Below are 13,214 nucleotides of genomic sequence, written 5' to 3' on the forward strand. Positions count from 1 at the left end.
TTGATTCCTTACTCAAATTATTTGTCTCTATTCTAGAAAGAAGCTGAATCTAGAGTGGGATTTTGGGAAAACAATAAGATTCACAACCAAAAGATATGGATCTGAATCCCAATACCACCACTTAGGTGATGGAGGGCAAATTACTTTATGATTCAATATCAATTTTTTTTAAGTAAGCTTTACACCCAATGTGGGGCTTGAACTCACAGCTGTGAGATCAAAAGTTGCATGCTCCACTGACTGAGTCGGCTAGGTGCCCCAATTCAATCTCAATTTTTATAAAATGAAAATATACTGACTTAAAATGCAATAAATATTATATACATATATATATTTTAAAGATTTATTTATTTTAGAGAGAGTGTGTGTGTAAGTGTGGGGAAGGGCAGAGGGAGAGAGAGAATCCCCAAGCGGACTCCCCACTGAGTGCAGATCCCGACTTGGGGCTCAATCCCAGGACCCTGAGATCATAACCTGTTGGAACTCAAGTCAGCCACTTAACCGACTGAGCCACCCAGGTGCCCTGAAAATGCAGTTTATATTGAGGAAATCAGAGAAAGCCTGAGTAGGGAAAATTTAAAGCTAGCCAGTCATATAAATGGTCATCATGTGAAAGTAGTACAGTTCAGGAGACCAACATCATGCTGACATCTGTAAAGCTTCTATTAATTCTAGAGATAAAAACATGTAGGCATGGGAAAATGGCCACTCACAAAACATACATACATGCCTTAATTTTGAATCATCTATTAAGATATTGACTATTTTTTTAGATATTTTATTTATTTGAGAGCGACAGAAATAGCAAGAGAGAGCACAGCAGGAAGGAGGGGGAGAAGCAGACTCCCCGCTGAGCAGGGAGCCTGATGCGGGGCTCGATCCCAGGACCCTGCCAAAAGCAGACGCTTAACAGACTAAGCCACCCAGGTGCCCCTAAGATATTGACTATCTGAATAAAAATATGTATGAAAGTAATTGTGGTGTACCAAGGTGGGATAGTGAGAATCATTCACATTGTGTGCAAGCAAAAAAGAGTTGTATTATCTGTAGAAAATTTAAAAACAGCAATAAAACCAACAAAAATCTGGTCTGTTTGAATTATCACCATGCTCTGGAAATTTTAAACAACATCAGTGATAAAATACACCTCTCCAGAAAAATATTTTGTCTAAGGTCCAAACAATTGATGATTACTGTTGAGTTTTATTAATACATATATGTAAGCTTCAAATGAGCACATACTCATTACTAAGCACTGTATCGTTACCATTAAGCAAATTCAAGAATTCCCAATTATATTAATGGCACCTCACACACACAGACTCAGCTACAGGAATTGCTTAGAAGAGTAAGTTCAAAATGGTTTAGAATCACTGAAGCTTGCTTTGGGTGCAGTTCATGTCTCAATCATCTGGTCCAACATCTTTGTTTCAACTATAGTTTCAAAATAATGACAGTGCAGTGAATGTCTCTACTTTTGAAGCAGGGCTCAGTATGCCTTCTTTATTAGTTTCCTATTGCTGTTGTAACAAATTACCACAAATTCAGTGGCCTAAAACTTTAAAATGACTGCAATTTTCCCTTCTGTAAATGCCAAAATTAGTCTGTGCCCTTTCCCTGCCTCCAAAAGTTGTCATGGAGGTAAATAACTGGAATGGCACCATATTCTGAATAAATCATAGATGTTTACACACTATGTCAAGCCTGGCTTGATAACATCTCCCAAATAATTCAGAGCAAAGCCTCAAATCCCAAATGTCCGGGCCTCTAACCACAATGCTACCACCTCCTAAGGAGGATTCCCTTTCTTCTAGTTTCCAACAGCATGTTCCTTACTTCCTTTTGAGCCCCCGCCTACAGCATCCTTCAAGTCCATATTACTACTGACAGCCTGTTTAAGGCAATTTAGGCTTTCCCTATCATGCTCCTCAAAATTCTTCCAGTCTTCACCCACGGCCTGATTCCAAAACCACTCCCACATTTTAGGCACTTGATACAGCAGCACTCCACTTCCAGTCCCAGAGTCTGTAACAATTTTCTACTGCTCCATAACAAATTACCACATAATTAGTAGCTTAACACAATACCCATAACTATCTCACAGTCCTGTGGGTCAAGAGTCCAGATACAGCTTAACTGGGTCCTCTACTCAGGGTCTCACAGGACCAAAAGCATGGTATCAGCCAGGACTGCAAGCTCGTCTGAGACTTTAAGTCCTCTTCCAGGTTCACTGGTTGTTGGTAGAATTTAGTTCCTTCCAACTATAGAGTGAAATCCCCATTTTTTTGCTGGCTGTCAGCCCGAGAGCATTCTCAGCTCGCAGAGGCTACCCTCAGGTCCTTGCCACATGGCCCCCTTGTCTCACAACACAGCTTTTTGCTTCTTTAAGGCCAACAGGTGAACATCTGCAGCTGCTTGTCTCACTTAAGGACTCACCTGATTAGGCCAGACCCACCCAGGATAATGTCCCTTTGATTAACTCAAAATTAAAAGGTTAGTAACTTAAATGAAGGAATGAAATCCCCTCGTATTCACAAGGCTTGGCCATACCAACAGGAGGGAATTATACAGAGCATGTATGCCAGAGGTGGAAATCATGAGGCCATCTTAAGAAATCTGCCCACTCTCCCCTTTGACCTTGGATACTGTCTTGGTTTCCTGGCCTTACAATGTTGCTGAAGTGTTCCGTTTCTTATTCTCCTCCCTTTGCCCAGTTTGTATTTCCTAGTTCTTGGACAGAGATGCCTCTTGCTTTAAAGTAGTCTTTTAATGGTTTATTTCTTACTCTCCACAAAATCAGAAAGAAGTAATTAAACCAGTTTTCTTGCTTGTGAGTAACCTGGAAAAGGCCACCACAGGCAGAATCGTATGCAGCCAGTAATCTTTATTCTTCCCCAGTCCCTCAGGCAATGCGTATGGACACATGTTCATGGATATTTAAGAACGTATGAACTAGACAAAGTCAGTACAGTAAAGGAAGTTTTTGATTTTTAAGAGTCTGTCTAGTATGAAGTATTTAACACTCCCCTACCCGTTTAAAAGCATATTTTTTGTAAAATGAAAAGTCTAACAAATGTTTTAAATATTTTTAAGAACTGGCTAAAAAGAATCCATAGAGAAACCTAGCTTTGTGTACAGTTGTTGTTGTTAGCTGTATGTATCTCTAGTTCAGCTCTTGCCTAGAAAAGAATTCATCAGTTAAGTTTAACTTTTATTTTTATTCTGTGTCCACGAGGGGGAAAAAAACCTCATTTCTCCCCCTTCTCTGCTCTGATAAATCTTTTCTTGAATGATCATGCTGTGGTTAGAGTTTTCAGAGTATTTACTGTATGCACTATAAACATTGTGGCTTCCTCTAACTAGTTTTAGCAATCAAGGTCAGGGAGTTTATGGGGACATGCACAAACCTTTATACATATGTAAAGATAACTGAAACATGCATTCCTAAAAGTCATTAGATGAGAAGAAACCCCTCCATCTATATAAAATCAACAGGTGTATTTGTGGAGTCTGACGAAATATCATTTAAAAATGTTCATTTTATGTTACTATGTAAATGTATGCTATTGTCCATAGCATTATAAAAGGGAAGTCACTCTACCAGGCTTTATACTTATTAATCTCTGCTAGCTTTCAGGTAACAACTTCAGTACCAGAAGAGAAGCAGATCCTGAAGCAGGTCCAGTGCCCTGCTCTTCTAATGTGAACTGGGCTGCATTCACTGGTCTGACAGGTTCAGGCCCCAGCTCTTATCTCCACAGAGTATTCATCAAATATTTTGCCACATATATCAAAGAAAATCAGAAAGCTATACTTACTCAAATAGCAGGAATTAATTGTTACATAGGAACTTCTAATCCCCAAACCATATACAACTTAACAGGCTTGAGGAAACTTCACCGCAGGAAACAATGATAAGCATTTAAAAACAGGCATAAATCACTTTATATTAAGACATGACAGAGAGATTACATACCTGAAAAAAACCTGAAGTGTCAAATAATTTGAAATATCTTTTAAAAGTCAATTACAGATATAGTCCTAAGAACCAAAAGAAATTTATTCATAAAATTTCTTATTTGACCAGTGGTGAGAACCAAGAAACACTATACCAAGAAATGCTCAACTAAGACCCCACTAATAGTCTTTAAGCTGGCTCATACAAGAAAACAACCGGAGTAGCTCCTGATGATTAGGCTAGAAAGAATGTCCTTCTGTATGTGTTTCAATTGCACAAGGACATACATTTAACCACAGGAGTCCGTGCAAGTAGCATCACAGTATCTGTAGACTTAGTTGAGTCACAGCTTCCAGAGTGCGGTTCCTTGTCTACCTTACAGAGCTGTTTCACCACTCTTGCTGATTTCTTTGTTGGCTCCTTTCTCTTTTTCTGCTCCTTTATTGGTTTTTGCTTTTTCTCTTTCTCTGTTGGCTCCTTTCTCTTCTGCCCCTCCACTGTCAGTTCCTTCCTCTCTTTCATGGTTGCCTTCTTTCTCTTCTTCATCATGAACACTGGTGTAAACTGCTTTGTTATAGCCTTCCCGGTTCCGAGCAATTTCAATGGCAAAAAATTGTATCCTGGGGGCTGAAAGGTGAATAGAATTGATCATTGTCCTAGTCACAGTTACTTCTCTAAACTTACAGAAAACTGAACTAACAGTCAAAGCATTCCAGTACAGTCATAAACTTCAGAGATGTGGAATTCTAATCTTGTTAAATGAGGCTGAAAATACTTAACCAGCTTATCCCACAGTTACTCAACAAACAGTAACATGATCTTTAAATATGTAACAAATAAAATGACCCCCAAACTATTCAGGTCACTAATCCATCCGTAAAACCAGATCCCTCACTCTTCTTATACAGAAACCATTCCAGAGGCAAGAATCTCACCAAAGATGGTGTTTTCCTCAGTGTAGCCCTGGGAACAATCCAGTCGCAGCAAAGTACCATAGTTGAAGTCTTCCACAATCCCGTCAAACTTCAAGCAGAATGGCCTCCACTTCTATAAAGGCAAAAAAGATGCCTTGGCTGACAAATGCAGGAGGCTGGTGAAGTCAGGCCAGGAGAAGGGATTCCACTTCCTCAGTAAGGAAAACTCCCATAGTGAAAGAGACTAGGACTGAGTTGATTTCGACTTTTACTAGCATTGAGTTTCCATGCTATCTATTGTCTTTAGACTGGTATTTCCCAACACGAACAATATTTTACCTTGACAAAATATTTAAATCCTCGACTGCAGAATTAAAATTGGATTTCTTAAATGTATTTGCTTTTGCTTTTATGTTATTGGTTAACTCAGCCCAAAATAGTTATTCACCCCCACTGAAGCACAAATGAGACAAAGGCAGCAGGAATGTGGTCACAAAGTCACAGTTAAATTTTAAGAAAGAAGTCCATTGCTAGAGGTACTTTTCCAAAGATCAGTAATTTAGTTAACAGTCAACAGTAACCATGTTAAAAGTTTACATACATCATAAACCAAGTAACAATGTTAAAAGTTTACATACATCATAAACCAAGTAACAATGTTAAAAGTTTACATATATGGTAAACCAAGGACCTACTCTCGGAAATATTTTCCCTGCTATAAGAGTTTTTAGCACACTGTAAAAGTAGGATAATCAGGTAAGCAATGGGAAACCTAAGTTCTCCTCTTATCCATGGCCCATGATAATGTGAACCTAAATCCGGAGAATTCAAACACCTCCCTGTATCCTATTTGCCAGTTCTCTATCCAAACCTTTTTTTTTTTTTTCCAATTTGCCAATTCTCCATCCAAGCTAAACTACTAACATAAGAAAATTTGCTCCTTCTTCCCTGAAAGGGCTGGGTAGGAAGGGATGAAATGTCCAAGTCAAAAAAAAGAAAAAACAGATCCCATGAACATAAACTCATAAACCAGAAAAATATTTATTTCATAACATAACTTACTTATTAGTTGATTATAACTACATAAAAGCCCTGGTTCTTTACATATTTCCTTAAAACACACTGAAAAAAGTTTAATTATATAAAAAAAAATTTTTAAGATTTTATTTATTTATTTGACAGAGACAGAGACAGCAAGAGAGGGAACACAAGCAGGGGGAGTGGGAGAGGGAGAAGCAGGCTTCCTGCGGAGCAGGGAGCCCGATGAGGGGCTTGATCCCAGGACCCTGAGATCATGACCCGAGCCAAAGGCAGATGCTTAACAACTGAGCCACCCAGGTGCCCCTAAAAATATTTCCATAATCAATAATTGTTGGTCAGATGCTTGGCAATATTTGAGAGAATTCTTACCTCTTTAGCCGATTCTGATTTGAGCTCTTCTGGATCCAACACATCTATCCTGAGTTTCTCAAAATTTTCCCGAAACTCTGAATAGATTTGGTCATCCACTTTGGTGAGTTTCAGTAACTGTGGGTCAACTGATGAAATCAGCTGCCAGACACAAGACAACACACAGATACTGGTCTCTAATTTACAACACTTCTATCCCCCCTTCCCCAGAAAATATTTATGGTTCTAAGGGCAGAAGAGTTATTAGGAAGTACAGACAGAAGAGGTCCCAGATGAAATCATGACACAGTTTTCAAGGGCCATAATATACTACAATCCCTGCCACCAGTTCAAACCCTTTTGGTCCTAGTACTGCCTGGCTATTGCCCTATGTGAATTAATTGTTCATTCAGTCATCAAACATTTATTAATTGCCCACTATGGAATCATTTTGCCAGTTAGCAGCAGAACACTGGGCAAAGAAGTACAACTCCTCTTTGTCAAAACAAAATTCACTTCCACCCCCTCGTTCTCTGTGGGTAAAATCTTACAGTAATAAAAATTATCTCCAAAATACATATGCTTAACTTGCTGAGAATAGTGATTAGCAAAGAACCATCCCTACCATTACATGCCTAATTTTGCTTAATAATGAAGACAGACAAGTCACCTTGTAGTAGACTTCAGCATGCTGCATTGCTTTCATGGCCCAAGCCATCTCAATATCAGGCTGCAAAGGAGTGAAGAATGCCAGGTCAGAATCTCCCAATCCTGCTACTAGAGAACAAATTGAGGAATTCTGTGGAGGTCTAGGTAACGTCCATAACACTACCAAACTTGGTGTTACTGTCAAAGGATAAAAACTGGACTAATGGGTTTGGAAAATAGAAAACTTTTGTCCTTATGAAGGAAACTACCCACCAAAAGGAGCTGCCTACAGTCTAGTCAACAGCATAAGCCACTGGCTCTTTGTCCAGCAGCTAGCGAAAGTGTAGGAGACTACATAAAGCAGTAGACAGATTGCCTTCTCAGGACTGAATTAAGCCACTGTAAAACTGATAAAATATAGTCACATATATCAATGAGTTGCTGGGAGAACAAAGATAATGGAAGTGAAATACCCTTCACTTTTGATAGTATAACATGTTATAATCATCATTTGTTTATAAGATAGTCAATTTCCCATCCATAACACTTAAAATTGAATCAGTATTGTGAAGCAGGCTAGATTATAAATAAGCCTTACCAAATACCTACCACCTGTTCCATTAAAACCTCCCACTCCAGCTACGTGGATCTACTTCACTGACCCCAGCAAAGTCATTTGCATTTTTACCTCCATGCCTTACACCATGTCTTTTGTCCATCTATACTCTGAGGATCCAGTTAGAGATTCACTTTCTCAGTGAAGTCTTCCTCTACTGTCTCAGTTCTTAGGGGTTTCTTCTTCGGCTAAACTCCTTTGGATCTTACACCCTAATCTAACAAACATCAATCATATTTTTATTTGAGTGTTACTATTTCTCATGTCCGTGTGTCTTGTACCTCAAAAATATCATATGCTTTCTTCTTAAGAATCTAAACAAGACATACCATAATTTGGTGCCACTTTACTGCATAATGAAATCACTCACTTTAAAAAAATACTAATTTCTGACTCTCACTGCCCCCCCCCCGATATTTTTATTTACTCGGTATAGACTGCGACCTGGACAATGGAAGGTATAAAAGCTTCTCAGGTGGTTCTAGTTCAGCAAAGTTTGGGAACTACTTCCACCGGCATTTGTCCTGGGTCTGAGGACCATAAAGGTTAGAATGAATGAAAAAGCGCGGTTTCTGGCGGGCATGGAGTGGGTTCACAGAGGGTATCAGGGGATTACAATTTCGTGGCAGGCCCTGCAGACATAGCAGTCTAGCTGAGTGAGAGAGAGCTGGGGGTGAGTCATACTCACATCATTGCCATAAGACTCGGCTGGGAGAGAAAGAGCATGTGCCACAGACACCAGTTCCCCGGCAACCTGGGAAGGGAACAAGGGGGAGAGACGGTGTTCAAAGCTCGACCCGGCTCGACTTCCCCACTCACCCGACCCCAGAGCAGCGACTCACCGGCTCACCAGCTCCACTAGTCGTCTCCATGTTGCACTCCACAAAGCAAGCGGCGGCTTCGCGGAAATGACTATTCGCGAGCTCCGCCTGCAGCTGGTTGCAAAGAGAGGGCCGAATACGAGAGGCTTTCTTTCCGGATGCGCCTGCGCGCAACCGCCGTCGCCTGGAGGGGGTTGTCCTTGGCCCCGCCTCATCCGCCCTGCGCTCGCGCAAAGGTGCTGGCGCTGCTGCACAGTCTGGGGTGCTGCGGCCGTCACAGGTGCGTGAATGCTCGTCAATAGCGGTGGTGATCGTGCGAAAAGCCTGAGTTAAAGCTTTCGCGTGCCCACTGCGCTGAGTGCCCAGCAGAGATTCGGATTCACGCTCTCCATTTGAGCAAGCAGGCTCGTACACCAATACACACACACACACCCCAATACTCCAAGTAGGGACTAAATCACAAACAAGGATGGTGCTAGGCAATGGAGTAGATGGGTGAAGAATTTAGTCCCTGTTTTGGAAGAAATACGTACAGTGAGATAGCATATAAAGTAGTCATCACGAAAAAGCATCATGTACTACGGGAACACAAATAGAGGTTACAAAAACTTGAGTCATGAAGGGCAACCAGCAAAGTAGGCGAAGCAGGCAGGGAAGGACACTCCAGGGAGAGGGGAGTGCATGTACAAAGGCACTGGAGAACTAAACACCATAGGACCTTGAAGCAAATTAAAAAAAAAAAAAAAAAGCTGCACTAAGAGTGTACTCATTTGTGATATTGAGGGAAAAGTTGAGCTTTCCATGCTGAATATCAGCAGTTTGAGACTTTAACCTAAAAGCAATTCTAAGCTGATAGGGACCTTCGAATAGACAGACAGTTTCCTGATTAAGCTTGAGTCTTAAGAAGATCACTAAAACACAACGTGCAAGATACATTTGAAGAAGGCAATTTTGGAAGCAGATAGACAAAACTGAAGGCACTAGGTGATGAAAACCTAAACCAAGGCAATAGCAGTTGAGACGATTTTAAGAATTAATAAGGGAAATAGAATCCACAGAACTTTCTGACTAACTGGATATGGGAAATAAAGAAGAATCAGGATTCCAGTATGAGTCCCAAATTTCAGAATAAGATTTGGGAATGCATGCATTGAGCTAAAAAACAAAACAAAAACAAAAACAAACAAAACAACAACAACAAGAGGAGGGATGATGAGTTGAATTTGAGGAGCTGAGTTTGAAGAGCCTATGGGACATTCAGATGGAGTTGACTAGTTAGAGGGAGATCTGATCAGAGAGATAAATCTGATAGCTGTTTCTTTAGGTTTAATTGAGCTGTTCAAAGGAAACTATGAAGAACTGTAAAGACACAAAGATCAGCAGGCCAAAGAAAGAACTATTTATGAAGAAGAAAAAAGGCAGGAAAAAAAAGAGTAAAACAGAGAGAGAGCAAGGTGAATCGTGTCCAATACCCTGGGTTGAGTACACTAAGCCCACAGTGTCGAGAGGTCATTGACAACCTTAGCAAGAGCAGTTTTAGTGGAATGGTGAGGGCAGAAGTCCGATGGCAGCGGGCTGAGAAGGGAGTGGGAGTTACAGAAGAGATGGCAATGACCACAGAAAGTTCTTCCAAAGAGTTGAAGCTAGAAAGAGACATGAGGTCCAGGGACTTTTTAAAATTGTGGTGAAATACACGATACAGAAAAATTTACCCCCTCAACCATTTCTAAGTATACAGTTCAATAGTGCGAAGTATATCCATATTGCTGTGAGACAGAACTAGTTCCTCTTGCAAAACAGAAAAGCTGCACCCACTGAAAACGACTTCCCATTTCCCCCTCCCCCCCAACCCCTGGCAACGACCACCTATCTGATTCTATGAGTTTGACTCCTTTAGATACCTCATGTAAGTGCAATGATATAGTATTTGTCTTTTTGTGACTGGCTTGTTTCACTTAGTATAATGTCCTCAAGGTTCATCCATGTTGTTGCCAGGGGACAGTATTGCCTTTGTTTTTAAGACTGAATAATATTCCATTGTGTATATATATATATATACACATATATATATATACACACACACACACACACACACATACACACACCACATTTTGTTTATCCATTCACCCGTCGATGAGTATTTGGGTTGCTTCCACCTTTTGGCTATCATGAGTAATGTTGCTATGAACATGGGTGTGAAAATAGCACTTTGACACCCTGTTTTCAATTCTTTGGGATTTACACCCAGAAGTGAGATTATATTTTTTAATTTTCTGAGGAAGCTCAGGGACTTTTTAAAATTATTATTTTAGGTTTAGAGAGACTTAAATGTGCTTGCTGGGGAATTGGCCTTATAGAAAAGACTGTCCTGGAGGGTGAGCTGGGTGTATGTCCAGAGAAACTGAATGAAGACAGGTAGCAGAAAGAGGAAATTGAGGTGTTCCCTCCAGAAGCGTTCTGTTTTCTCTATGAAGCATGAGAAGGCAGCTGAGAGCAAGAGGGAATGTGTTAAAAGTCTTGTCCTGAGAAGAGTGTCTTAGAAGTCCTGCACAGCAGCTCAGAGGAAAGGGAGAACCGATCTAAAGGAGATGGAGGGACGTTTTCAGGGAATAGCTAAAACTAGAGGACATGATTCTGCAAGGATAGCAGTCTGTACGTAACCCAGAGGTTTGAATGTAAGATGGGTCATCCGCACGGATGCTGGACGTTAGTGAATGTGGAGGCCTGACCAGGAGGTCAGTAGACAACAGTAAAGTGGAAGGGTAGGCTCACGATGATGGCCAAATCTGTACATAACAACCGAATAGGAATAGAATCTTAAGAAACACAACTGACCTTTTACCTGAGAAAGCACTTACGTAATTCGCTTTATCTAATACTTTGGGCACATTACTTGCCTTTAAATTTAAAAAAAAAACTTATTATGATTATTATGTATACTATGCACATGGTTTGTTAGAATTATTTTACTTTTTTTTTAACCAGGGAACTTCTCGCTGCTCAAATATTCACAGCCTTAGATACTCTCACGGAGCAGGAATTGGGGTCCTCACAAGATTGGAAGATCTGTACCCTCAAACAGCAGGAGACAAAACTGTCATCCAGAGCCTTTCCCGTTGCCAGGCCAGGCAGAGCTATCAAAATAAGCATCGGCCTTTGCACTCACACCTATTGTTTCAGATGGACTCAAGGCAGCTGGCTATTAAAATAAGGGAAAGAGGAGTGGGCCAGGAACAAAAGATAGTACCTAAGAGGGGAGAGTTGGTGGACTTTAAGAACTATATTGAAGAGGGTTGCCTGAGTGGCTCAGTCATTAAGCGTCTGCCTTCAGGTCAGGTCATGATCCCAGGGTCCTGGGATCGAGCCCCACATCGGGCTCCCTACTCAGCGGGAAGCCTGCTTCTCCCTCTCCCACTCCCCCTGCTTGTGTTCCCTCTCTCGCTGTGTCTCTCTCTCAAATAAATAAATAAAATCTTTAAAAAAAAAAAAAGAACTATATTGAAGAAAGACCTTTTGGTGTGGGGTAAGAAAAATGGAGATGGAAGTTCAACTGGGATGATTCTCTTTTCTGGAAGGGCACCACTGAGTTGACCTTCAGCTTCCTTCTAAGACAGGTAATGTGGACATGCCATGGGTAGAGCCAAAGGCATCACCAGTCCTGATTAAGGTGCTGAGGTATCGGTAATGTCAGGGATGACAGGGGTGTGGAGGAAATGAAAGCTATAATTGCTGGAGCTACGGTGCCATAGGGTAGGAAGAAGGCATCTTACCTGTAAGGAAAGCATCTTCGGTTTTCAAATATGTTTGTCATTGGCAAGGCAGTTGGGTGAGTGCTGCTATTTGCAGGTGGTAAAGCCATGTAGAAACTCCTTAAAAATATGGATCACGTGGTCTTGGTGGCTGTCGGATTAGATGGGAAGACAAACTCGAAGGACCTTGCAACTGGTCATTAAAAGTTGGGAGGAAAAATAGGAGTATGGTCAGAAACCATGTAAGTTAGTCTACCGTGAAAATATAAAATCTGGATAATAAAAGTGTTTTCTGTGATAGGTGTGGTTCATAATACCCACAGGGGTTGACTCATCTTATAGTAAGTGTGTTTCATGCCAAGACAGGATGTTAGAGATGACATCTTGAGTGACTGAGTCCACAGGGTGTGTTCTATGGTCAGGAGGGAGTGCAACAGTGACACCAGGATGCTGTCCCAGATTGGAACTTGTCCCAGAAACCTAACTGTAACACAGCCTCAAAATACATAAAGCAAAAATTGAAAGAATTACAAGCAGAAATGGACAAATCCAGTAAAATAGTGGAATATTTTAACATGTCTCTCAGCGGTTAACTGTTCAAACAGCCAATAACTTAATAAGAATTTAGTAGAAGTTTTGAACATGTGAACAAACTTGACTTAATGGATAAATTCTGAGCCCTGAACCCAACAATTCTGTAATACACGTTACTGTCAAACATCTGTGCAACCGGTATAATAAATGTATTGTTGGGGGTGCCTGGGTGGTGGCTCAGTCCATTCAGCATCTGACTTTGGCTCAGGTCATGATCTCAGGGTCCTAGAATGGAGCCCCGCATCGGGCTCCACACTCAGCGGGGAGTCTGCTTCTCTCTCTCCCTCTCCCTCTTCCCCTCTCCCTGCTCATGCCCCCCCCAAATAAATAGTCTTAAATAAATAAAGTCTTAAACAAATAAATATATTAACATGTGGCAAAGTGCATCTCATTAAAAAAAAAAAAAAAGGAACGAAGAGTCCAATTCATGCAGACGGGCTAGAAGCCATAAATGGTATGAGGTAGGGTGTCCTGGGACAATGAGGTCACTGAGATATGAAACAGGAATCGAGCAGCTAAATAGGC

General features: G+C 40.9%; 1 protein-coding gene across 2 annotated transcripts; it reads right to left on the reverse strand.

Moving 5' to 3' along the window:
- Positions 1–329: 329 nt before the first annotated feature.
- Positions 330–8,845, reverse strand: PBDC1 (polysaccharide biosynthesis domain containing 1). Of its 2 annotated transcripts, XM_045879792.3 has the most exons (6): positions 8,368–8,845; positions 8,214–8,279; positions 6,932–6,991; positions 6,283–6,423; positions 4,894–5,005; positions 330–4,585 (listed from the first exon to the last, which is right to left on the reverse strand). In XM_045879792.3, the coding sequence occupies exons 1-6, from the start codon at positions 8,395–8,397 to the stop codon at positions 4,335–4,337; spliced, it is 660 nt and encodes a 219-aa protein (XP_045735748.1). In that variant the 5' UTR covers positions 8,398–8,845; the 3' UTR covers positions 330–4,334. The 2 variants fall into 2 exon arrangements, with proteins under 2 accessions (XP_045735748.1, XP_064439970.1); XM_064583900.1 differs by lacking the exon at positions 8,368–8,845 and having other exon boundaries at positions 6,932–7,038.
- Between the last annotated feature and the right edge of the window lie 4,369 nt (positions 8,846–13,214).

This window comes from Mirounga angustirostris, unplaced genomic scaffold (assembly GCF_029215605.1).
Source record: "Mirounga angustirostris isolate CCGP_5_RB_7025 unplaced genomic scaffold, mMirAng1.0.hap1 SCAF_102, whole genome shotgun sequence".
Lineage (NCBI taxonomy): Eukaryota > Metazoa > Chordata > Mammalia > Carnivora > Phocidae > Mirounga > Mirounga angustirostris.